Here is a 27,608-nt window from a genome sequence, read left to right as displayed (position 1 = left end):
TGTTTTCCGCAAAGTAGCCAGCGGGATCGTCAGAAGGTGTTGGGTCCTGGAACATAGATCCCGATTAGGGAACTAAGGCAATAGATATTTGGCCATAATGGGAGGTTGGCAAAATATAAGAGTTTTTATTTATTTATTTTATTTATTATCTCATTTGTACCCCCACAGTTTCCCTACAGTATCAGGCTCAATGTGGCTTACAACGCACCACAGAGGCAGACGCCAATGCAGTAAAATGAAGCTAATACAGCAGAAAAACCTACAACAGATATTGGGGAAGAGTAGGAATGGACGGAAGGAGTAGGGAAAACTGGAGGGAAGGGGAATGTGTCCAAAATGTCTCTAGATCGATGCGCTTCCAGCAGTGGAGACACATGGGTCATGGTCAGGATTTTGTATTGGACCTGAAACCTTTTTGGGTATATTAGAAGCAAAAAGCTGGCAAAAGAATTGGTTGGACCACTAGATGAATGTGGGGTAAATGGGGCACTCAGGAAAGACAAGGCCATAGCGGAGAGATTAAATAAGTATTTTGCTTTGGTTTTCACCCAGGAAGATGTGGGAGACATACTCCCCCAGTGGTCACCAACCCCCTCCCACCCTAAAAAAACCTTTTAAAATATTTTTTCCAGCCTCTATGCCAGCCTCAAATATCATACCCAGCTCCATGACAGCAGTATGCAGGTCCCTGGAGCAGTTTTAGTGGTTGCAGTGCACTTCAGGCAGTTGGACTGAGACCCATCCCCCTCTACCTGTTATACTTGTGGTGGTAAATGTGAGCCTTTCACAACCCACCAGAAACCCACTGTACCCACATGTAGGTGTCCCCCTTCACCCCTTAGGGCTATGGTAGTGGTGTACAGTTGTGGGGAGTGGGTTTTGGGGGTTGGGGGCTCAGCACCGAAGGTAAGGGAGTTATGGACCTGGGAGCAATTTGTGAAGTCCACTGCAGTGCCCTCTAGGGTGCTCGGTTGGTGTCCTGGCATGTCAGGGAGACCAGTGCACTACGAATGCTGGCTCCTCCCATGACCAAATGGCTTGGATTTGGTTGTTTCTGAGATGGGCGTCCTCGGTTTCCATTATCGCTGAAAATCAGGGACGACTGTCTCTAAGGGCGACCTAAATTTTGCGATTTTGGCGTCCCCGACTGTATTATTGAAACGAAAGATGGCCGCCCATCTTGTTTCGATAATAAGGGTTTCCCTACCCCTTCGCCAGGACGCCCTGCGAGGTCATCCTCAGGAAAACTTGGACGCCCCTTTCGATTATGCCCCTCAAAGTTATTCAAAGGTGTTAAGTTTTTTTTTTTGTTACGTTTGTACCCGGCACTTTCCCACTCATGGCAGGCTCAATGCGGCTTACATATTGTATACAGGTACTTGTTTGTACCTGGGGCAATGGAGGGTTAAGTGACTTGCCCAGAGTCACAAGGGGCTGCCTGTGCCTGAAGTGGGAATCGAACTCAGTTCCTCAGTTCCCCAGGACCAAAGTCCACCAGCCTAACCACAAGGCCACTCCTCCACAAGTTGCAAGAGGATTGTGAAAAATTGCAAGAGGACCTTAAGAGACTGGGAGACTGGGTATCCCATTAAGAGAGATAAGGGAACAGTTTTTTTGTGTTTTCACTAAATGGAACTGTTTCTAAATCACATGGGAAATATGACGGAAGCGACATGATCACCTGATCTTTTATAAAACAGCTTTCATTGCATATGCAGAATCTGGACATTTAAACTCCATCATCAGATATGTTTTTGTGTTTATTTCTATCTCTTTTGGCTAATACTGAGAACTCTCATTAAGAAAACAGCAATTGATGCCATTACATTTTTTATATGTGCAATGATGGGTTGGTAGGTGGCTCTCTGTAGAAGATACCTGGGTCTGAGCATATAACTACACATTATATAAAAACATTTTTTTTATATCATTTATTTTGTCTAATCCTAGTCTTGATTGTCTTAGTTGATATATAATATTTCCAGAATTGGCTTATAGAAGAATTTTTTTCCCTGGTTTTTTTTTTTTTTTGGTAGATTTTTTAAAATTAGCAGTAAGAAAAAAGTAGGTTTCACTGTGGTTAATATCTTAGGGCAACTTTATATATTTAGTTTTCTCTGTTTTTAGTAGTATTTTCTGTTTTCTTTATTTTATAGGATGCCCTTAAACTTCTCTAATGCAGCTCCAGACAGCTTCACTAGCCACAAGGGCTGGAAGGAAATCCCCTACAATACAATCCTTCAGCACAAGGCTGACAGGAGCTGCCATAGTAGCTGCAGCTGGCTGGCTGTGGAAGTGACTTGCTCAAACATGAGCCTGCAGTGATACAGTCTAAGCTACAAGGCCAACATGTCAATTTTAATTTCTTTGTTTAAAATAAACCTTGAGGACTGTTTATGTTCAGTCACAAGGTATTAGAGCAATCATGTGTTAGCAGAAAGATCATCTGTGTGCAGATATGTGGAAAAGAATCCGTTGTTCTTAGAACTGACTATATTTCCAAACTTAAGATTATTTTTGTATGTCTTCTTTAAGAATCTGATCTAAATGTTGCTACATCTAAGAAGCAAAATACAGTTATCTAAGTTTAACAAAAACAAAAAACCAATTTCAGTGTTAGCAATCCTGTTCTTATTCTACAGTAGATTATCTAAAATATACTAGTCAACTCATGACAGATTTTTTAAATAAAATGTAAGAATTAGTCTGGCCCTGCTTTCTTTGTGATTTTCATTTCTTTCCATTAGATTGTTGCTTAACTGATCCTCATCAGAACCCATGATGATGCATATAAGGTATTTATAAACAGACTATGATTGTAGCCAAACAAAAGGATGAATTCAGTAGAAGTCAACAACCTGAGACACACCACTCCCCTACTACTTATCATTTCTATAGTGCTAGTAGACATACGCAGCGCTGTGCACTAAACATGTCAAAGACGGTCCCTGCTCGACAGAGCTTACAATCTAGTCAAGACAGACAGGATGAATAAGGGATTAGGGAATTACTGGGAATGATTAAAACAGACATGAGTACTGAATAAGTGAACAGGAGCTAGGAGTTAAAAGCATCCTCAGAAAGGTGGGCTTTTATAAAGGGGATTGCATATTACATTATATTACATTAATTTGTTTTCCACAAAAGCCTTCACAGTTTAGCATGGATCACAAAAGACTAAAGACCAAGACAATTTGGGAATTTACAGTTTGAGTACAGTAAGTTAAAAAAAATTCAATGCATTACATTACAATTTTGCCCTTCAAAAACATGTACAATTATTGTTACTGTTTATAGTGCTAGCAGACCTATTGAACATCATACAGAAGTAGAGGAGAGAGCCCCTGCTATTTGGAGTTTCCCTTTAGGAAACTATTGAAAACCCATCTATTCAAACATGTTTACCCGAATGACCTACCACAAACAAACATATGCAACCCATTTATTTACCAGTTCAACTAATCAATAACAACAATGATTCAGAAAATATTTACTACCAACCGTCTTACCCTTCATGCTCTTCCCCAACTTCTCCTTTATCGCTCCACCTCCTTACCTATCCCTATCCTTTCTCCCATACCTCTTCTATCCCATTTACTCCTTGCTCATTTGTTCTATCACATACCTCCTTTGTTGATTCTGATACTACAGATTGTATTCTCTTGTTACTATGTAAGCCGCATTGAGCCTGCGATGAGCGGGAAAGCAAGGGGTACAAATGTGATAAATAAATAAAATAAATAATATGATAAGATTTTTTTTCCTAGTTAACTTTTTTTTCAAATGCACTGGGTCTCTTAGTGCCCCTCCTTCTGAGGATCGATGCAGTTGATTTTCTTGAAATCAGTTTCTTTACCAGGAATTGAGAAGAGGACTGTCTTCCTGCACCATTTGTAACTGTGTCTATTGATTTTTAAAAAGGCCTTTGGCTTCTTTGCGGAGCATTATAGGCATGCTTCTTAGCCTCCTGTCATGATTTGTCTTTGGTGTGTTTTTCCTAAGAATTTGTCTGTTGTGGTTGTAAGTTCTGTCGCTGCCACATAGGGCCTCCTTTCCCAGTATTTTCCCTTTAGGGTTTTAATCTCTTAGGTTTTCTGTATTTCTTTCAGCTGTCAAGGCCCTCTTAGGCCTTGGGCAGCCAGCCATTAAAATTTTTCACAGTCAAGTTGTTTGATTTTGCTTTGGCTGTGTTTTCTGACATGACCAATCAGAAAGCTTTCAGTAGCTTTAAGTGTATCCAGTGCAACAGTACCATGTCCATCACAGACACCCACAACTGGTGCCTGCAGTGTCTGGGACGTGATCATAATTCCTCTTGGAAACTCTGGTTTGCAAATGTCAAGGAGAAGCATCAGATCATGAGAAGCAGCTTGAAAAGAATTTTGGCACTGAGAAGTCCAGTCCATCAACCTTGACTTTGGGAGCATTGGTGTCCATGGCACCAGGAGTTGCATCAGATACTGGGAGCTCCCTTGACATAGATAGAAGCTGTCAGGATTGGGCTTCCTCTTATTTCCCCATGCCCTCCCCCCCTGCCCAAGGGTGAAGAAGGATTCATCCTTGTCTTTGTTGGTGCTGAAGGATGCTGATGTGGGACATCAGGCAGAGGCCAAGGGGGACATCAGGCAGAGGCCAAGGTGTTACCAGAATTGCTCCTCCTCAAAGCATGGCGCCAGGAGCATCGTGGTGCCAAGGTCACCAGTATCCTTGAAGTGTCCCTGACATGAGGATAGCTCACCTTCTTTGGCACTGGATGGGGATGCATCAGCCTCCAGGGAGCTAAGACATGGCCTCTGATATACTACAAGTGTGTCTGAAGGAAGTGACTGTACTGAGTCCAAGTCATTGTCAATAGTGGCCCTTGAAGAACAGTTTATGGGCAGATTCCTGGAACACATGGAATGTTTCTTTGCGTGACAAGAAATTATACCATCAAAGGCATTGATGCTGAGGCTAGGAATGGTGGTGCATTGACACTGAGGCCTCGAGGGGCATCAGGATAGGCACACACTTTGTTGGTGTTGATTTCCAGCCCTTTGTGGCAGGAAGCTTCTCTGGCACACAGGGAATCCCCAGTGCCTCAATGCTCCATTGACACTGAAGCCAAGAGGGGCATCAGGATTGGTACACACTTTGTCGGTGTTGATTTCCAGCCCTTTGTGGGAGGTAGCTTCTCTGGCACACAGGGAATCCCCAGTGTCTCAGTGCCCTTGGCCTAGGCATGACCATTGTGTCAGTCATTTGAAACTGGCAGAGACTTGGACATCTCCGGGGAGAATACATTTATAAGTTGGAATCTGAGCACTCCTGGGCATCTGAGGAAGCACCAGAGGTCTTGGAGAAGAGATCTCTTGGTCTTCTCTCAGATCCCTCCTCACCATATGAGAGAAACTCTGTTCATGAGAAATTTTTCTCTTGAGCCCATCTAATTTGAGTTGGATATTGAGGATGAGCCCAGTGTAGAGAAATTGGACATTCTCAAGTTTGATGATACCTGAAAGTAGAATTTGTCAGTCCCTGTGCATGAATCTTGATGCTAGTGTAGATGAAGATGTGGGAGACCCTCTCTCTGTATTTAGGAGGTCAACAAGAGGTCAATTCTGTACATAGCATTAAGAAGGCTCTAGGATCCAAGAAGCTCCAGCTTCCTTACCATTCCTTGGTGGTCGAATGTGCTCTCAAAAGGGCCAAGAGTGTGACCACTCACTCCTTGATGCCTTCAGGATAGGCGTCAAGGACCTTAGTCATTTGGGGAAAAACTTTTTCAGAATGCTATGCTTACATCTCTCAAAGCTCTTAATGAGCTTGCATGTGCGGAACCTTGTGCCCAATGTGATGGAGTTCACAGACAATCTCCCCTAGGAGAAGGGCGATGAACTCTTGTCAGCTAGGAGCCAAAGAGTGGGAGTATAGAAAATACATAGGGTGTGAACTATGATATTTTTGATATTTTCAATTTGAGTTTTGTAATAGGCAGTATATTATAAAATTGTAAAACTTGATATGATATCCAGAGCCTCTTATGCGGGGTTTGGGATCTACGGACTCACCTGACTGCAGACCTCATGGAGGTTCTGTGCAATGGAGATAATCTTTTTGTGACAAAGTGCAGGAGGCTGCTGACCTCATCAAGAAACACTTGGATATAATGAAGTCACTCTCCAAGCCCACTTCCACTTAGGCCTTCTCATCCAGGAGGTATTTTGGTGGAGAGCAGCGGAGGTCATACTTCTCTCACAGGTCTTTCTTTTCCCTCTTTTGTGAAGGAAATGGCTGCTGCCATTCCATTTCCTTTGAGGGAGGAGGATCAGCCCAGGGCTAAGATGCTCAAGGTCTTGGACTACGAGTTTCCTCCTAGAGAGGCTGTTACTGTCCCTCTCCACAAAGTACTGCAGGAGGTTCTCGTCCAGAATTGGGAGTCCCCTCTGTATGTTCTGGCACTGCCGAAGAAGATCGATACTATGTACCGGATTCACAGTACCCCTGATTTTGATAAGCCCCAGTTGCCTCATCATTCCATGGTGGTGGAATCCACCCTCAAAAGAGCCAGGAGTTCTAGAAGCTATGCTTTGGCACCCCCAGGCAGAGAAGCTAGGACCTTGGACTCTTGGGAGGAAGATGTTCCAGGCCTCTATGCTCGTTTCACGCATTCAGTCATACCAGTTCTTCATGAGCTTCTATCTGCAGGACTTGGTGCGCAAGATGCTAGACTTGGCTGGCTCTCTCCCACAGGAGCAGGTTGAGTTGCTGCGCCAGTTGGCCAAGCAGCAGAAGGCGTGTCGGAAGTTCTTGGCCAGGGGCGCATGTGACACTTTTGATGTAGCATCCACGATCTCTGTTCAAAGTATAGCAATGCGCAGACTCTCATGGCTGCGTGTTTCTGACTTGGTGCCAACAGCTCGGCAGATGTTGAGGTTATTGGGACACATGGCATCCACAATTTATGTGACACCTCCACATGAGAACTGCCCAATGGACCCTGACCTCTCAGTGGTGCCAAGCCACAGGAGGTCTGTAAGATGTCATCTGAGTGTCTCTGGAGTTTGCTCGCTCCCTGTTTTGATGGGCCATTCGATCCAATTTGACAATGGACTTCTATTCCAAAGTCCTCAGCCGCAAAAAGTGCTGATGATGGATGCATCTCTCCTGGGTTGGGGTGCTCATGTCGATGGGCTTCACAATCAAGGTGCTTGGGCTGTCCAGGAAACAGATCTCCAGATCAATTTTCTGGAACTTCAAGTGATCTGGAACACTCTAAATGTTTTCAGAGATAGACTGTCTCACAAAATTGTACTCATTCAAATGGACAATCAGATTGCCATGTATTACACCAACAAGTAGGGGGGCACCGGAACACGCCCTCTGTGCAGGAGGCTGTCCGGATGTGGCATTGGTCTCGCCGGCATGGCATGGGCCTTTGATCCACTTATCTCGCTGGCAAAAATAACTGCCTGACTGACAGACTAAGCAGGATTATGCAACCGCATGAGTGGTCCCTCAACATGGATGTTGCCTGAGATATGATCTGAGAATGGGACAACCCCTCGGTGGATCTCTGCCACTCACATCAATCACAAAGTCTCTCAGTTCTGTTCCAGGCTGCAGATAAGACTAGTGTCGGATGCCTTCCTCCTTCATTGTAGGACAGGTCTTCTGTATGCGTATCATCCCATACCTCTCGTGGGGAAGACTTTGCTGAAAATCAATCAAGACTGTGGGACCATGAATCTGATTGCACGTTACTGGCCTTGGCAGATCTGGTTCCCTCTTCTTCTGGAGTTATCCTCTGAAGAACCATAGAGTTTGGATTGTTTTCTGACCCTTATCATTCAGAAAGAGGGATCTCTTCTGCAATCCCAACCTTCAGACTCTGGCCCTCACAGCTTGGATGTTGAGAGTCTAAAATTTGCTTCCTTGGGTCTTTCAGAGGCTGTCTACCAGGTCTTGCTGAGTTCCAGGAAAGATTCCACTAAAAGGTGTTACTCTTTTAAATGGAGGAGGTTTGCCATCTGGTGTGAGGGCAAGGCCCTCGATCCCATTTCTTGCTTGAATACTTCTACACCTATCTGAGTCTGGTCTGTACTGTTGGGGACAATAGCTTGTTTAATTGGAAGCTTTCTAGCTCACTTCTGTCCAGATGATTGAAAACCCCACGCTGTTCCAAAGAGCGCTCTATAAATAGCGCTTGAACAGTGCAGGGTTTTACCTTCCCTACGGTCAGAAATAATAGCATGCAGATTTATGCGCGCTATTATATCTGATCATAGGGTAAAGTGCAGGATTGTGCCTGAGCATGAGCTCAGGCACAATCCCTCCCATACTTGTTTGACAGTTCTGGGTTGCTTGCTGCCACTGATCCGCTCGCTGCCACAGCTTCTTTAAAATGGCTGCTGAGACTTCAACGGTGGCCTCACAAGGCTTCGGCGGAAGGGGTAGGGAAGGCTCGCCTACATTTCCGCGGGAACCCCACAGGACCTGGGTCCATCCCCGCGGGATTCCTGCTAGCCCTGTTCCCGTGCAGCTCTCTATTGAGGACCCCTGGTCTAGAGGCTCTGTGCTTCCCCACTTATAAGGAGGTCTGCCATCTCCTCTTACCAATTAGGCTCAAATTTTCTTAAAAGGACAATGACCTCCCCCCCTTTCTCTGACAGTTCCTATGTCTGTCAACTCTTAAAGGGGAAACACCACTTTTATTATTTCCATTCAAGCTTTAGCATGGACATTGGGATCCAGAGCTTCCTCCTGTGGCCAATCCGAGACAGGGCACCATTGTTGCCTGTTGAAATAGAAATATCAGGTTTGTTTTTATCTTTTCTGGTAATTATATTTGTTCTTTCAAGATATACATTTGATCTGATCTTTTTCTGCTTTATGTGAACTAGATGTTTTGGAGCATTGATATGTTTAGATTTTTTTTTTCTTTTTCTCTTGGTGGAAGCTTGTATTTGTTTGCCTTGATTTTTGTGTTCTATGTATATATGCAACTTTCCAAATAAAAATTAAGAAAAAACCCAAATCTGGAAATTGAATAGCCTCATTAGCATCAAAGGATAAATGCTGAAATTGTGTGTTCCATCTTGAACTTTGTGATGTCTCTCAGCTAAGCAATTATATGCTCCAAATGTTACAACATGCCATTGGGCAAAAACGCAAAATAGAGTGTTTGCAGTTGCTGTACCTTTTCTTTGAAATGATGTGCCAGGATATTTGAGATACTGCACTAATATGTCACAATTTCAGAAACTACTAAAGATTCATTGTTTAGTGAGGGCTTATTCAGAACTATAAGATGAAATATGATTTTCTTTTTCTTGCAGTGCTGGTCTTTGACTGGATAGGATCTTGGATCTTTTTTTTGTCTAATTTAAGCTGTTTGTTTATTTATTTATTGTATTTGTATTTTGTATCCCACTTTGTTTAAAATGGGGCATACATTTTTAAATAAATAAATAAGAGTGTGCTTACACTTATAATAGCAGTATTTGGTTTGGTTTTCTGTATGGCCAGTCTGACACTTTTTAATTGCAGTAGATTTTATTTGAAAACTTACGTAGACAGACTAGTTTATACAATGTTATATGTTAATTATTTCTTAGACTTAACACTTGTTATATTTTTTATCATTGCATGCCATTTCTAATAGTCAAGTTTTTCCATTTTATTTCACTGCAGTCTCTTGAGTTCTTTCTTATATAATTCAGTTTTACTGTTTGTTTAATGAGACTACTTATTTTATCCTTTTCTTTCTCAGTGTTTTAGAACTCTTTGCTGCAAGGGTCCGCCACCGCCACGACCTGAGTATGATGTAGTTTGTATAGGTCTCACGGGTTCTGGCAAGACTAGCCTATTATCGCAGCTTTGCAGTGAGAGCCCAGATAATATTGTGCCCACAACAGGTATGGTAGAGACATCCAGTTACTTTTATGCCAAAGTTGCTATTTTTGAAATGCACTGTATTCAGTTCTTTTAGCTTATATTAAAACTTCATTTTGTTTCCTGACTTTTGTAAGAATGTTTTAGATTTCATGAAAACAGCAATTGGATGAGAGTTATGATCTATAATAATCAAAATTGTAACTGTTATGTGTGTGTTTTTTAAAATAATTATACATCCTTCCTTTCTGTAGTAAGGTCCAATGGCAGTTGTTCCATCCAAATATTTTATTTTTTTGTTAAGATTTTTGTAAGGGAAATTTATTTGTGAAGTTGATAGTGGAAACAGAGCCCTGTGGAAGAAATGCCAGGTAACGTAGCAGATGATGGCAGATGAAGACCTGTATGGTCCATTCAGTCTGCCCAACAAGATAAACTCATAGCATAAGGTATGATGTGATACTACATGTGTATACTTGAACTTGATTTGTCCTTGCCATCTTCAGGGTACAGACCATAGAAGTCTGCCTGGCACTGGCCTTGTTCTCAACCTAAGCTATCATCAGTCCCACTCTGGCCCATCCAAATCTGTCCAGTCAGGGTACAGACTGTAAATGTCTGCCCGGCACTGGCTGTGCTTCCCAATTACTAGAGTTGCCATCTAATCACCACTTAGTTTGTTTGGCTCCATTCTTTCCATACAGGATTACTTTGTGTTTATCCGATGTATTTTTGAATTCCGTTACTGTTTTCATCTCCACCACCTCCTGTGGCAGAGCATTCCAGGTGTCTACCACCGTCTCTGTGAAAACGTTTTTCTAAATTCATGTTCTCTAGTTCTACTGCCTTCCCATCTCTGGAAAAGGTTTGTTTGTATATTAATACCTTTCAAATATGTGAATGTCTGTATCATATCACTGCTGTCTCTTCTTAACTCCAGGGTGATCAGGCCTGGTGGTGGTGCAAACCCATACCATTTTTTGTTGCTTGCTTGCTTGTCTCTGAACCGCTTCGTCTTTTTACATCTTTAGCAAGATACAACCTCCAAAACTCAGGGCCGCCGAGAGACTGAGCCGAGCCTGGGACAGAATTATCATTGCCACCGCCGCTCAGCATCTGATAGGCAGGCAATGCAAGGGAGGTTTTTTTTTCTTCTGCTTCTGTCAGGATGCGATCACCCGGGTCCCATCAGAAGCAAGAGAGAGAGACCCCTGCGCCGGGCCCCCCCTGGAGGCCCAGGGAATTTTGCCTTCCCCCCACCCCCCTTGGCGGCTATGCCAAAACTGAACACAATATTACAAGTGGGGCCTCACCAACGACTTATACAGGGGCATCAACACTAGAGCTTTACCAAATAGCATATTTTATTATTTAGCCAAATTCAAATACAGAATATGAATAATGGGCATTGAGCTTTAATATAGCAAATAATAAAAGAAGCAATGTTAAATCGGAGATCAAGTGTTCATTTAGCACAGTGGTGCCCTGGATTATTCATATTCAAATTTAAATAACTGTTTGCCTCACATGGCCTCAGGTACAAACTCAGATTTTGAGCCCTCCAGGTACAAGGAAACTCCCAGTGTACACTACTGAAAAAGATGTGAACAAAATACAAATAAAGAATAAATAAAATAACTATTTGGCTGAATACGAATAATGTATTTGGGGCACTATTCAGGGCCAAATTGAACAGAATATGAATATTTGGTACACTTTCTTTCTTCTGCTGGTTCTACCCCTCTCTATGCAGCCTAGCATCCTTCTGGCCGTGGCCACTGCCTTGTCACATTGTTTTGTCATCTTGAGATCCTCATACCATCACTCCAAGGTACCTCTCCTGAGCTGTGCTCATTGATCTCTCGCCTCTATCCCGTACATCTCTTTTGGATTTCTGCATTGCTCTGCAGTTCTTTGCATTAAGTTTTAACTGCCAGACCTTTGACCATTCTAATCTTTGGAGATCTCTTCTCATGGTTTCTACTTCCTCCACTGTATCGACTCTATTGGCTATGTTAATGTCATCTTCAAAAAGGCAAACTTTTCCTTCTAACCCTTCAGCAATGTCTCTCACAACTATAGTAAACAGAACCAGATCCAGTTCCGACCCCTGGGCACTCCACTACTCACCTTCCCTTCCTCCAAACAAGTTCCATTTACCACCACCTTCTGTTGCCTGTTAGTCAATCAGTTTCCAATCCAGTTTGCTACCTTGGGTCCTAAGTTCAGCCCTCTCAACTTATTCAGGAGTCTTCTGTGAGGAACTATATCAAAGGCTTTGCTGAAATCCAAGTAGATGACATCTAGCAGGTGTCCTTTATCCAGTTCTTCGGTCACCCAAAGAGAAATCGGAGTCAGGATTTTCCTTCTTCAAAACCATGTTGCCTTGGATCCTGCAACCCTTTGGATTCTAGAAAGTTAACTATCTTTTCCTTCAGCAGCAACTCCATTATTTTTCCTACTGTCAACGTGAGGCTTACTGGCCTGTAGTTTCCCACTTCTTCCCTGTCTCCACTTTTGTGAAGAGGGACCTCATCTGCTCTTCTTCAGTCCCACAGAACCTCTCCTATTTCTAAAGATCTATTAAATAAATCCTTAAGAGGTTCTGCCAGGATTTCTCAGAGTTCCCTCGGTATTCTGAGATGTATCCCATCCAGCCCCATAGCTTTGTCCACTTTCAGATTTTCAAGTTGTTTATAAATGCTTTCTACAATGAACAGTGCAATATCCACTCCGTTCCCTGATATGCTCTCATCAGCCAACCACAGTCCTTCTCCAGGATTTTCCTCTGAACACAGAACAGAAGCATTTGTTTAGGATGTCTGCCTTTTCCTTCTCAATCTCTCCATATCAGTTCTCATCAGCTTTAACTCTCATTTCCATTCTAGCCTTTCTTCTTTCCCCAATATATCTGAAAAAGGTTTTGTCACCTCTTTACATCTGTAGCCAGGTTTTTCTGCTTGTGCTTTTACTAACCATATTTCCCTCTTTGCTTCCTTGAGTTTAATCTGGTAATCTTTCCATGATCCTCTTTTTGCGTTCTTCTGTGTTTCATGAATGCAGCTGATTTCGCCCTTATTTTTTTGGCCACTTGTTTGGAGAACCATATAGGGTTCCTGTTTTGCTTGTTTTTGTTTACTTTCCTTACATAAAGATCTGTTTCCATATTTACAACAGCTTTCAGTTTGGACCACTACCCTTCCACTTCTCCTGCGTCCACCCAGTCCATCAACCCTTTCTTCAGGTACTCCCCTATTTTACCAAATCAGCATGCTTGAAATCCAGTACTTTGAGTTTTGTTTGTCTGCACTCCACTTTTGCTTTTATATCAAACGATATGGTATGATCATCACTATTGCCTAGGTGGGCACCCACTTGAGCATTGGAAACATTTCCTCCATTTGTGAACAGTAGATCCCTTCGTTCATGGGTTCCATCACCATTTGTCTGAGCAAAGCACTTTGACATGCATCCCCGATATCTATGCTTTTTTCTAATTCTACCGATGGGACATGCCAATCCACAACAGGCAAGTTGAATCTTTCATCAACAGCACCTCCTCTTTCACTCCAAGCTTATGGATATCGTGTCCTTGTCCATCCTTGTGCAGGTGCTCTGTAGATAACACCGATGTAGATACAGGTTCCATTTTCTCTTTCCAGGAAGATCTATTTCATTTCTTCTTCTTTTCCCCACGTTCTCTGTATTTCAGCTGCTCTGATACTGTTTTTCACATACAGTGCCACTCTTCCACCTCTTTGGTCCTCACTATCCTTCCTAAAAAGATTATAGCATGGCATGGTTGCATCCCATTCATGGGAATCATTGAACCATGTTTCTGTAATAGCAACAATATTCAGGTCTGCCTCAAACATCAGGACTTGCAAGTCTTACGAGCAATTGTGCTCATTGCTTTCTCTGTGTTAAGTGAGTTGTTTAAGTGGTTTTCTAGATTAACATTACCTTCACTATCGTTGTCATGTTTTTGTTGGGAATGACTTTCTGAATTCCCTTGCTTTCTTTTGTCACCCCCACTGTCTAGTTTAAATGTCTAAAAACATGCTGTCTAAATTTCTCCCCAAGGATCCTTTTTCCTGTTACAGAAAGATGCGGCCCATCATTACAGTCTGTTATTTTTCCCTGCACTGCCCTATCCTATTTATTTATGACATTTATATCCAACATTTTCCCATACAAATTTGAGTTCAGTATGGCTAATAAGCAAGAAGAATCAGCACAATACAAAATAGAATTCATAAAACATTGCAGCTCCAAAGGAGAAGAAAAACAGAGAACTACTGACACACAAAATCTGAAGGTAGAGAAAGGAAAGGAAGATGAATTCAGTCAAGGCAAATTCAGCCAGGTAGCATGAACTAGGTATCATTATCAAATAAAATATTTTTTTAAAAAGGAAAGATTAAAAAAATTGCAGAATACTAAATAATCATGCTATGATCTTGTAATTTTCAGCAAGGAATTCCACTATTTGATACCCTGGTAAGAAAAAGTGGCCGAATAGATTGACTTATATAGTACTTTCTTACTGGTGGGAAATGGATATGCAAATAGTCTCTTGCACCAAAGGTGGCATTGCAAAAAGGAAGAGTAATGAGGGGTTGCATGTAATCAGGGGCAGTACCATATAATATTTGAAATATAAGAGCACAGAGTATGTATCTAAAACCACCTTCTGTACATCAGGCTTCAAGCCACTTGTTGAACTTCTCTATTAATATGTAGGAATAACTTCAGGAAAAACTACAGTTCGAACCAAAGTCTTGAGTCCCTCCCCAAAGCTTCTAGAATGTTCTCTGTGCTCCAAACTTGCTATTGTTGGCCAGGCGGATTACAATAAAATCAGCAGGAGGACAGAAACATAGCAAATTATAGGATAGATGGAGGCAAAATCAGAAAATTTTTCTAGTAAGGAAGAAAGAGAAGGGGGTACACAGGTAAGAGAGCAGTTTAGAATCTATGAATCAAACCAAACAGAAAAATCTGAAAATATCTAAATTCAGAAAAGCTTAGCTTTCAGGCTTGCAGTGCTTCAAATCACAAAGTGTGTGCTTCTCAGGAATTCCCAGGAAGCAGTCCCTCTCTTAAAGACACAGAATTTTCTAGTTATCAGGTATAGTGAGAGCCAAATTATATTAAATTAAACCAGTCAACTCGGCAGTACGAAGAAGATTCTGATACAGATCTTTTAAATAAAAACATCTTTATTGAACAGTCAACCTTGAACTAAAAGGGCTAGGCAATTTTAGCATAAAAAAACTACAAGGCAAAAGAACAGTTTTAAATTTAGCAGGAGGACAGAAATATAGAAAATGTAGAATGAGAATGTAGAGGAGGAACTGAACTAGACAGGAGAGTGGAGAAATGGCAAATGGATAGCAGTCCCTGGAAAAAAATTATGAAAGCTAGAGGAACGCAGAAGGAAAACACTGGTACCAGAGCGAATGGAACATAAAATGCCCAGACAACAAGTTAGGAAAAAGTATTTTATTTTGAATTTATTAATTGGAAGGAGCAGCCGCTCCAACAATGGCCAATCCAGGTCACAAATACCTGGCAAGATCCCAAAAAAGTACAAAACATTTTACATTGCTTATCCCGGATTTTCCCCAAGTCCAATTTTAATAATGGTCTATGGACTTTTCCTTTAGGAAGCCGTCCAAACCTTTTTTTAAACTCTGGTAAGCTAACCACCTTTACCACATTTTCTGGCAACGAATTCCAGAGTTGAATTACATGTTGAGTGAAGAAAACATTTCTCTGATTAATTTTAAATGTATTACTTTGTAGCTTAATCGCATGCTCCCTAGTCCTAGTATTTTTGGTCGCTTCACGTCTACCCGTTCCACTCCACTCATTATTTTATAGACCTCTAGCATATCTCCCCTCAGCCGTCTTTTGTCCAAGCTGAAGAGCCCCAGCCGCTTTAGCCTTTCCTCATAGGGAAGTCGTCCCGTCCCCATTTTTGTCGCCCTTCTCTGCACCTTTTCTAATTACACTGTATCATTTTTGAGATGCGGCGACCGGAGTTGAACACAATATTCGAGGTGTGGTTGCACCATGGAGTGATACAAAGGCATTATAACGTCCTCATTTTTGTTTTCCATTCCTTTCCTAATAATACCTAACATTCTATTTGCTTTCTTAGCCGCAGCAGCATACTGAGCAGAAGGTTTCAACGTATCATCAACGACAACACCTAGATCCCTTTCTTGGTCAGTGGATCCGAACATGGAACCTTGCATGACGTAGCTATAATTCAGGTTCCTTTTTCCCACATGCATCACTTTGAACTTCCTCACATCAAACATCATCTGCTATTTAGATGCCCAGTCGCCCAGTCTTGTAAGGTCCTCTTGTAATTCTTCACAATCATCCAGCGATTTAACTACTTTAAATAACTTTGCTTCCGTCTTTACTAAAGAGGATGTAAGATCTATCTGTGCCAGAAATAGTTTTCAGCGGTGACGATATGGAGGAACTGAAATAAATCTGCATGAGCCGAGTCTGAGCCAAGTCTGCAGGTAAAAGAATAGTAAATCACTTGGTCCGGATGCTATACACACCAGGGTACTGAAAGAATTCAAACATGAAATTGCTGATTTTACTATTACTGATCTGTAGCCTGTCATTACAGTTGTCCATGGTACCTGAAGATTCAAAGTTGACCAGTGTAATGCCAATTTTTAAAAAAGGTTTCAGGAGTGATCTGGTAGATTGCAGACTGGTAAGCCTAATGTCAGTGTCAAGCAAAATGACAATAAACTATTATAAAGAATAATGGAGCCCTTTTAATAAGCTGCATTAAGTGCTAACGCATATCTAATGCAATTTAAAATAGCATACTGTGGAATGCGGTCAGGTGTCTTGTGGTAACTGCCAAATGTACGCATATTAACCGTGTGCTAATAAATATATTTTTGAGGGGGTGTGCCGGGGCAGAGAGTGGGTGTTCCTATACTAACAAGCTATAGCAGCTACATTACTTCATTCTAATGGGTTAGGTCACAGATAGTGCATGAGCCTTTATTGCCTACAAAATGGGTGGTGGTAAGTTCATATGTGGTAATTTGGCAAACTTTTTTGCATGCTAATGGCTGTGGTAAAAAAAAAAAGTCCTTAGTGCTTGGAAAAAAAACCCTTTGTATGGCCACTTTTTACTGCATTTTAGAAAAAGGACCCCAAAAATACTCAACACATAGACAAACATAGTTTAGTGGGATAAAGTCAAGATGGTTTCAGCCAAGGGAAATCTTGACTCACCAATTTGCTTCATTTCTTTGAAGGAGGTGAGCCGATTGATGTAGTATATGTAAATTTTCAGAAAGCATTTGAAAACGTCCCAATGAGAGACTACTGAAAAAAATGAAAAAAGCCATATAATAGGAGGCAATATTCTGTTGTGGACTAGGAACTAGTTAAAACACAGAAAACTGAGGATAGGGTTCAATGGCAGTTTCTCTCAATGGAGAAGGGTGAATAGTGGCGTGCTCCAGGGATCTGTACTGGAAGTGGTGGTATTTAGCATATTTATAATGATCTGGAAACCGGAACAACAAGTGAGGTGATTAAATTTGCAGATGACTCAAAAACTATTCAAAGTTGTTAAAACGCATGCAGACTGTGAAAAATTGCTGGAAGTCCTTAGGAAATTAGAAGATTGGACATCCAAATAGCAGATGAGATTTAATATGGACAAGTGCAAAATGATGCACATTGGGAAGAATAATCCAAATCATATTTTATGCTAGTTTCCACCTTATGAGTCAACATCCAAGAAAAAGATCTAGGTGTCTTTGCGGACAGTATGCTGAAATATTCTGTCCAGTGTGTGGTGGCAACCAAAAAAGTGCGCAGAATGCTAGCAATTATTAGGAAAGGAATGGAAAATAAGACATAATATTATAATGCCTCTATTGCTCCAGGGTGCGACCTCATCTTGAGTATTGTGTGCAATTCTGGTCCTTTCATCTCTAAACATATATGGCAGAATTAGAAAAACATTCAAGAAAGACAACCAAACAGATTAAGGGGCTGGAACACCTTTCATATAAGGAAAGGTTGACGAGGTTAGGGCTTTTCTGATTAGTGAGGAGATGGCTCGGGGGGGGGGGGGGGGTATGATGTCTAGAAAGAGAAAATCTTCTTTTTTACTGAACAAATAATTAATCTTTGGAACATATTGCCAGATGATGTGGTAATAGGTTAGAGTTATTTGGGTTTAAAAAAGGTTTGGACAAGTTTCTGGAGGAAAAGTCCATAATCTGCTATTAAGGTAGACCTGGGGAAAGCCACTACTTATCCCTGGGATGTATAGTATGGAATATTTCTTCTCTTTGGGATTCTGCCAGGTACTTGTGATCTGTATTGGCCACTGTTGGAAGCAGGATACTGGGCTAGATGGACCATGGGTCTGACTCAGTATGGCTATTCTTATGAATTATGTCAGCTTTGGGAAATGCACATCTCTAATGTATAAATGAAAATGCATTATTATTACCTACCTCCATTTCTAATTTTTCTCTAGTAAGTTGTGCTCACAGGGTAATGTAACTAAAACTTTTGCTCATGAAGAAAAATTTTTGGTCATGTTAACCTTGTCCTTAGAAGGGACTATAGATATCTTAAGCTGACATTACCCTTTTTTAATTAAGGGGAAAGGGAATGGGACTTGATATACCACCTTTCTGTGATTACAATCAAAGTGGTTTACATACTGTATACAGGTATTTATTTTGTACCCGGGGCGATGGAGGGTTAAGTAACTTGCCCATAGTCACAAGGAGCTGCAGTGGAAATCGAACTCGGTTCCCCAGGATCAAAGTCCGCTGCACTAACCACTAGGCTACTTCTCCAAAAGAGAGTTAACTTTTCTGCCTGTGTAGGTGGATTCTGTTAACAAAGCTATTTTATCTTTAAATTAATTATCAGGATCATTTAACAGTACATGCTAACCCCTTTAATAAACATCAGTTTGCACCATGTTGAAAATTAAGGGTCTGCTCAATGTGCAAGTCTAATTTTGCTCTTTTTAAAAATAATTTCTATAGTCCCTGAATTGTTTTGTTTCACAGGCTCCCCTATCCCTTTCAATGCTAAAGTACATTTGCTGTTATCTAAAAGTAGTCTGATTATAGTCTAAAAGATGCCAAAATAAAGGTTGCCAATCAAGACGCTGCTGCCTCCTACATACAACTCAGTATCACGTTTGGTTGTTTTTTATGACTGCCAAACATTAAGCAGATGGTTTTAGTTCATTATTAATCTTCTTTCCTCTCTCCTGCTTAAAACAGTGTTACTTTGTAGATAGGACAGTATTTATAGTTTAGATTCTAGAAAGTGAGCTAGATAGGTTGACTTTTTGAATCTTAGTGTTAAGACTTTGAGTGTGCCACAATGGATAATGTTACTGTATATTCTCTCTGACATTTAGCTATCATTAAAAATAAGACATCTTTTAAAAGGTGCAATACAATTTTTGTTTTTGTCTGGCTTGCTATTTCTAAATATTCTGTCAGCAGTTGAGTAGAGTCAGATAAGAGGTTTCTAAAAATGTATTTAAACTAAGAGCTAGAGACGCGTTAGTGCTTTTAGCATGTGCTAACTGTGTAGACGCCCATAATAAAGACAGAGCCCCAAGTTTTTTTTATATAATTAAGGTCTAAGCACAGTTGAATGATAAGCTAATAATGAAAACTATAGAAAGGTACTACATTAAATTCAAGGGGAATAAACATACTTTACCCTCAATATTTGAGACCAAATAGGATAAATACATTTCGGAGGAAATATAAACATATTACATCCCCAGGAGGGAGCTACAAAAGTTCCTTGATGATAGCTAGTTAAGAATTATTTAATGCAGACACCTAAATCCTAACTGGAGATTCTCTTGCAAACACAAATTCAACTAACTGTTTGAGATCACAAACAAAATATCATCTCTCTTCAAATAAAACAAAATGGCAACAAGGAAATTTCAAAGCAAATGTACCCCCCCCCCCCAGCACAAGGATCCTTATAGACTTGAGTCATCTTAGACATATCAGGAAATATGTGACCTCAAAAATAGTTCATTTACATATCTGGTTTCCGGTCCAGCTCAAGCGCAAAGGTGGTGTGAAGGGTAGTTCTTCCTATAGTTGGCTTCATAGAGCTCTCTAAGAATTCAGTCAAATTTAGAGAGTCTTCTTCAGACCTCTTGTGCCTACCTGCTAGCCTCAAATTTCCTACTAGGAGATAGAGACAAATATACATCCCACTTAATAGGTGGCAAATTATTCATGGGCAAACCCAAGACCCCTCTAAAGTATCTCCATAGCATATCTATAGGAAGAACCAAGAGTGACATAGGGAAATGTGAGAATCTTAAATTGTTCTTCCTACTTTGATGTTTAGGTATTCCATCCTTCTTTCTATAGTGTCTTTCCTTTACTTGGGCCTCTCTAAAATCTTGTATTTCAGGTATTTGAGTTTCCACACTTCAGAAGAAACTTGAGAAATTTGTTCCTTAACAGAATTATCCAGAGATTGGAGTGCTTCCCAAAGAGCGTCTAATACCAGTATATCTGGTTTTTCCAAATGCTGCAGTTCACAGGAAGGAATCAGTGGGCTAGCACCAATCGGAGAAAATACACTAGCTCATCCAGATGCTTTATTTACCCCCCCCCCCCCCACAAATAGGCTGGAGGTGTTGGAATTAACAAAGCCCCATTCAAATTATGCCCCACGCAGCCATTGGGGCCGCCCAAAGCTTCTGGTACTTCTCTATGTGGCCGAACTCCACAGGATTCAAGGGTTGCCTGCATAAGTCAGGAAGGCTCACCAGGGCTGGGATGGTAAATCCACAATTTCACCTGCTTCTTCCTCATACTCTGAGGGTAAACCTTGATCCAGATATGGAGCTCAGCAAACCTGAATCCTCACAGATGCCATCTTGGCCTCCCAAACAAAAGATGTTTGTATTTCTTATCTGACACAAAAGAATTCATTAATCTTTCACTTTCTTAATTTATGCTTCAAGTTCTTGATTACTTTCATTATAAATTCTCATGTTCTTAGCTCTGTGTGATCTGCTGTAAAATTTTAAAGGCTGAGTAATGCAGCTCACAAGGAGAACTAATCTCTCGCCTCTTAATATCCAATATTTTCTCTACAGTAAAACAATTTAACTATTTTTACTTTGCATATGATTGCCATATCGAGAAATATGCTGTATAATGCCTGACTTAATTTTAAACTCTGATGTAAATGTGATCATCTGTGAGAAAATGTCATGTATTGCTTTCAAACTTCAGCAGCTTAAACAATCATAATATTTCTAACTCACTGTTATTTGTGTATGGTGAAAGTAAACTATAGCAGGGACCCCTAGGCAGTTTTGTTATCAAGATACTTACAATGAGTGTACTTGTCAGACATTTACATGTGCTGCCTCTTTTGGTATACAGATTTATCTCCTGCATGTTCCCTGTGGATATCCTGAGAACATTTCTGGGATTCCCTGATGACAGGTTTGGGAAACAGAATTACAGAAAGGTTACCAGGTTGTTGTTTTTTTTTTTAATGGATGAATGTGGAACACCTGGTCTTATGATACCAGTAGTTGGAGGGCTTTAAAGTCAGAAACTGCCTTGCAACTAGTAGGGCTCATTGGGCATCCACACGAGCAGGGGCATTTTTTTTATATGGCCCCAATCCCGTGGAATTCTTTGCCTCTGTAGCTCTACAGGCTGTGGAGTCTTTAAGATGGTTTAAGAGACTACTTTAAGGCACATTACAGTTGCTTTTGGTGTAACTTACCAGGGGAATTAGGTGAGATTGAGTCCATGACTTTTTCTTCCTTCTTGTTATTTTGTTATGGGTGTAAGAAAGAATGGTCTACCGTGAATGTGCCGTGCTATCCAGATTTGGAGTTCTTTCCTACTTTTAAAATTTTGATTGCACACCACTGTGTTCTTATATTAAGCCAAGCAGTATAGCAAATATAATAAATTGTAACTATAGTGAGTGAGCAGTTCATCTGAGTTGGGGGAGGCAGGCGGCAGTGAGGCCCTCAATCACAAATTTCATTGTTACCTCTCTCCATCCCTATACACTTCACAGTCCTCTGGACCTCATGAACACCCTTTCCCACTAAGTGACTTTACTGAAGCACGGGAAAAGTCTTGCCACTGGTTTTGGACCTAGCAATGGCACAAATAACAATAAATGAAGATAGGAGTGAGCCAGCATAGTTAGTAAGCCCTGCCTCTAGTATGGAGATAGAAGGATGGATGCCAATGATCATGTTAGTTGAGTCTCAGTCTTCTGACTGTTCTTAGTGCTGGTTCCTGCCTGAAGATCAGCTACAGTAGTTTACATGAGTTGTGGGAGAACTGAGGTCCATGGCAGTAAGATGATAGGAATGCTGTCAGTCACCTCTGGTACTCATAATTAGGAACATTTATGTATATATGTTATATATACATACACACACACACACACACACCCCTAATTCTATGAAAAAAATCAATGCCCAATTTACACGCTAAATGCAATCCTATAAAGATTCAAGCCAGGTGTGCATGGAAAAAAAGAGGCGGGGATAGGGTGGAGTGGGGGGGGGGGGGGGGGGTGTCATAAAAATCAGTGTAGAAAGTATATTCTGCAAAAGGTGTGGATTTGATGCTGCCAAAGATCTGCACAGATTTTTGTACCTGATATAAACAGCGTCTCAAGTTGAGTTACATTTGTTTTTTGGTACTCAAATACTATGTTGGCATGCTGGATGGAGGAGAAGAGACACACAAACACACAAAGAAAGAGATGGGGTAGTGGGGAGAAGAGACAGAAAGAGAGAGATGAGGTAAAGCTAGATGAGATAAAGAGACAGAGAGACGGGCTAATACTGGATGTGGAGAAAGAAAGATTGTGTAATGTTGGATAGGAGAGGGGGACACAGAGTAGAGAGATGGGGATAATACTGGAAGTGAGACAGAGAGAGAGGAAGATGGGGTAATGTGGAAGGGAGGGGGAGAAGAGACTGAGGAATAAGAGAGAAGGAATGAGAGGGTCTGCGTAGAGTGAAAGATATAGAAAGCTTTAGGTATATGCAGTGAATAAAGAGAGATTGAAGACTAGATATTAAGAGTGAATGAAATTTGAGTGGCCATAGAGGCAGAAAGGAAAAGATCAATGTCAGAGATGGATGTAGTGGAGGAAGGGAAGAAGACAGGAAGAGAGAGAGAAAAAAAAGCAAACAAACCGGAAACCTTGGAAAGAGAGCTAAGAGAAGACAGGAAAGCAGTAACCAGAGCCTGGGACCTACATGATTAGAAAAGTTAAATGGCAAGGCAAAGGTAGGAAAAAATATTTTTAATTTAGGGTGAAGAAGTATGGTAGCTTTATTAAAATAAAGTGAAAAATGGAAAGTAAGGTGATATCTTTTCATTGGAATAGATACATTCTTTAGCTAGCACTTTGAGGCCAAAACCTCCTTCCTCGGGTCAGGATAGAGCCTGACCTGAGGAAGGAAGTTTTGGCCTGTGAAAGACAAGTCAAAAAAGTATGATCTTATTTTTAATTATTTGTTTTATATTAGTTTGTTAATTAGTAATGTGATTGGAATATATCAGTTTTGGAAAGTTACTGTATATCTGTTTTCTTTATTTTGCACAGTACAGGAGAACATGTATCACTGTTTTTCTTTCTCTGGTATTGTACTATATGCAGAGTCTGATGTCTTGGGGATTCAGTTTAATTTTTGTGTATATATTTATATTCTTAGTTTGTGGTTTTCTATTTTATAGGTGAGGAGGGGTGTATCTGTATTCTGTTTGTGTGAAAAAGGTATTGGTTATCTTTGTAGGATCGATACCTATTCATCCGGCTTATTTAGTTTTCCTAATAGTGTATAGCCCACTGCAATATTTAGTGTGCTGCCTTTTCTTAGGTAGGCCCTTGTTGTGTGACTTCTGGAAATTAGTGTATGGTAGAATGCCTTATAGGTCTTGAGTGATTTTTGTAGGGGTTTGGGTATGTGGTCAAAATAGCCCCGACAAAAAGGCCCCAAAACAAAATAGCCCTGAAAAATACCAGACAAAAAAGCCCACAACAAAATAGCCTCAGGCAAATCAGCCCCTGACAAAAGGGCCTGCCCACAATTTGGCCCCTGACAAATGAGCCCCCTGACAAGAGCCTGCCCCTGAATATTTTATCTGCTTTTTCAACTGTGTGTCTTTCTGATTCCCCTTGCTGCTTTGAGCTGAGGTATGTTTATCCTTTGCCCCAGAAGCATTCTCTCTGTTGTGTCCTACCCCATCTGATGCAACTTCCTATGTCCATGTAGGCAGGACACAACAGAGAGAATGCTTCCAGGGCCAGCCAAAGCAGCTTGGTGATTCTGCCGGTGGACCACAGGAATATTGGCAGATTACCAGGGAGGGGGGGGGGGGGAAGGGCGGGAGAGATAGTGATCCATGGAGAGTAGCAGGAGGAAAAGGGAGACATGTTGGACCTTGTTGGGAGGTGGGATAGAGGGGGAGAAGAGATGCTGGACTCTCAGAGGGAAGGAGACAGCGTTTTTACTATACTTATTTTTGTGAAGGGCTATGGGCTATTTTGTTACAGGGGCTGTTTTGTCAAGGGATATTTTCTTTCAATGGGATTGTTCTGTGACACAAGGTATAAAGTTTCCAGACATTTTTTTATCAAAGCATCCTCCCTGTCCCTGGTTGACTGAATCATAGCTTTGCCAAAGCTAAAGCAGTAGGGGTTAGGTGAGTGGGTCAGCAGTTGCTGAAGTGAAACTTGAACCCAGTTCCCCCAGCTCCTAGGTCACTGTCCTAACCATTGGTCTAATGGTCCAGGCAGAGCTCCAAAGTTTGACTAACATGGATCCATAGCTCCAAAGTTTGACTAACATGGATCCATAGCACCGGATAGGCTTACATCTTACATCTCTGGCCTCCCACAAATAACCCCGGTATGGAATGTGAAGTGCTATAAAGGGCTCCAACACGTTTTTATATCACAATTGAGATAAGCACTGCCAATCCCATAATGCACCAGAACCTATGCTGCCCTTAGACCACCTTCAGCCAGTAAGGCTGCATATAGAAACAGGAAGTCTGGTTCACATCACTCATATAAGCTTGGGATGCTCCACCCTTAACCTGCCAGCTCCACTGAAAATGCCAGCACAGATGAGACAGGAAATTTACCCTCATTGCAGGGAACAGCTGAAATGGTGTTGTATTTTGGGAGTTCACCATGGTATATGGGGGTTTCAGGTAGGCCTACTACCTGAGGCGCTGTCTGCGCTACATCTGACCCAGGGACCTTTACCATATTAGGGGACCTTATTGAGCACCTGTGCTTTGTGGCACCATAGATGGTTACCTGCCCCCAAGTGGCTGCTATACAGATGAGTGAGACAGAAAGGGAGCCCATGGTGTGTGCATTTGGCACTGCAGTGTTACTCACCTGCCTGTACTTGCAGCTGCCATTTCACCCGCTGGAGATAGTCCTGCTTGTGCTGTTGCAGGTAGAGGCCACATTTCCCCAAATCCTCAGTCTATATGGAGACAATGGGTGGGAAAGAAGAAGAATGATTGAGTGGCAAGGATGTTTCACAATGCTGTGAAGCTATTCACAGTGGAGATTGACATAACCATGTTAGAAAACTCTCCTGCCTGCAACTCAACATGCTGCTGTGTAGATTGCCTTGTCAACATCTGTATATTTGTCTCATGACATGGAGGAAGAAGCTGTTGTGGTGGCTTCCATGTTCTTATTTCCAAGATGTGACCTATATGACAATGGCAGTCTTACCTTCTGACATGAACATGCTGCCCTCCAAATGGATCTGTACAGATTCCTGACACGTTTTGGGGGAATGGAGGAGATGGAGCGGATGAGGTAGCCTAGTGGTTAGAACAGTTGAGTTGACATTCAGGGGTGGCTGATTCAAATCCCACCAGCGGTACCCATCACCTTGAGCTGTTCACCTCACCCTCCATCACCACATGCTACATTTTGCACTGACCTCCTATGAACCAGTGCCGCCTACCCGACAGTGTCATGTAATACATGCTGATGTCAGCACCAAAATAACTGCCAAAGCTTCCATGCGGAACAAATCGTCATGAAATGATCAGCATGGAAATTAGGTACAACGCTGGAATTGGCCATGGATATTTATGATGTATTCAGTAAAGGGTGCAAAACAGATGGCGCCCTTTATGGAATACAGCTGTAAATATCCACACCTACAGTTGGGTGCACATTTATTTATTTGGGCACCATTTATAGAATTTAGTCTATAGTCATTAATACTGAGGTCTGAAGAAGAAGATGGGATTCAAGAAGGGAGTGATAAAGTCTGGGATGAAGTGGTGATTGTTTTCTTTGGGAGGGAGGGAGCCCGAGGGAACTAAGATCCACAATGCGCTGGGGGAAACAGCAGTTGTGGGAGAAGAGGAGGTGGCTCTTTTGTGCTGGATTTATATTGGTATGGTGTGGCACACTGACTCTCAAATTAGGGGCTGTGGATGAAAATTGGAAATAACTAGTAACCCTTGCTATAGTGAGATAGGTATATGTGCACAGAGGCATATTCATGAGAACCGAAATTACTTTTCTAAGATTTGTTTTAATAGATTTTCTTTGTAGTGCCTAGATTTTATGAATAGTTCATATTCAGACTTATTGTTTGCCCCTTTACTCTGCTGGGCTGTGTTGGAGATGTGTCAGAATAAGTCCTCATATTATTTGAACTCATCCACTTCCATGGACACATAGAGGGGCATAATCAAAAGGGGTGCCCAAGTTTTTCCTGAGGGACGTCCTCGCAGGACGTCCCGGTGAAGGGGCGGGGAAACCCATATTATCAAAACAAGATGGGTGTCCATCTTTCGTTTCGATAATATGGTCGGGGATACCCAAATCTTAACATTTAGGTCGTCCCTAGAGATGGTTGTCTTTAGACTTGGTCGTTTCTGATTTTCTACGATAATGGAAACTAAGGCCGCCCATCTCAGAAACAACCAAATCCAAGCCCTTTGGTCGTGGGAGGAGTCAGCATTAGTAGTGCACTGGTCCCCCTGACATGCCAGGACACCAACCGGGCACCCTAGGGGGCACTGCAGTGGATTTCAGAAAAAGCTCCCAGGTACATAGCTCCCTTACCTTGTGTGCTGAGCCCCCCAAAACCCACTCCCCACAACTATACACCACTACCATAGCCCTTATGGGTGAAGGGGGGCACCTACATGTGGGTACAGTGGGTTTGTGGTGGGTTTTGAAGGGCTCACATTTACCACCACAAGTGTAACAGGTGGGGGGGGGATGGGCCTGGGTCCGCCTGCCTGAAGTGCACTGCACCCACTAAAACTGCTCCAGGGACCTGCATACTGCTGTCATGGAGCTGGGTATGATATTTGAGGCTGGCATAGAGGCTGTCAAAAAATATTTTTAAAATTTGTTTTTGAGGGTGGGATGGGGTTAGTGACTACTGGGGGGGAGTAAGGGGAGGTCATCCCCGATTCCCTCCGGTGGTCATCTGGTCAGTTCGAGCACCTTTTTGTGGTTTGGTCGTAAGAAAAAAAAGGACCAGGTAAAGTCGTCCAAATGTTCTTCAGGGACGCTCTTTTTTTCCATTATGTGTTGAGGACGCCCATGTGTTAGGCACGCCCAAGTCCCGCCTTCGCTATGCCTCTGACACGCCCCTGGGAACT

The 27,608-nt window shown here is 41.7% G+C and overlaps 1 protein-coding gene across 2 annotated transcripts in view; it reads left to right on the top strand.

Moving 5' to 3' along the window:
• ARL15 (ADP ribosylation factor like GTPase 15) overlaps positions 1 to 27,608 on the top strand; it is a 723,318-nt gene that overhangs the window by 256,732 nt on the left and 438,978 nt on the right. For both annotated transcript variants that reach the window (XM_030193124.1, XM_030193123.1), the window contains one exon: positions 9,752 to 9,896. In XM_030193124.1, coding sequence (XP_030048984.1) covers positions 9,752 to 9,896 — 145 coding nt within the window. The remainder of the gene's footprint in view (positions 1 to 9,751; positions 9,897 to 27,608) is intronic.

This window comes from Microcaecilia unicolor, chromosome 2 (assembly GCF_901765095.1).
Source record: "Microcaecilia unicolor chromosome 2, aMicUni1.1, whole genome shotgun sequence".
Taxonomy (NCBI): Eukaryota; Metazoa; Chordata; class Amphibia; order Gymnophiona; family Siphonopidae; genus Microcaecilia; species Microcaecilia unicolor.
This window is presented reverse-complemented; position numbering and strand designations above follow the sequence as displayed.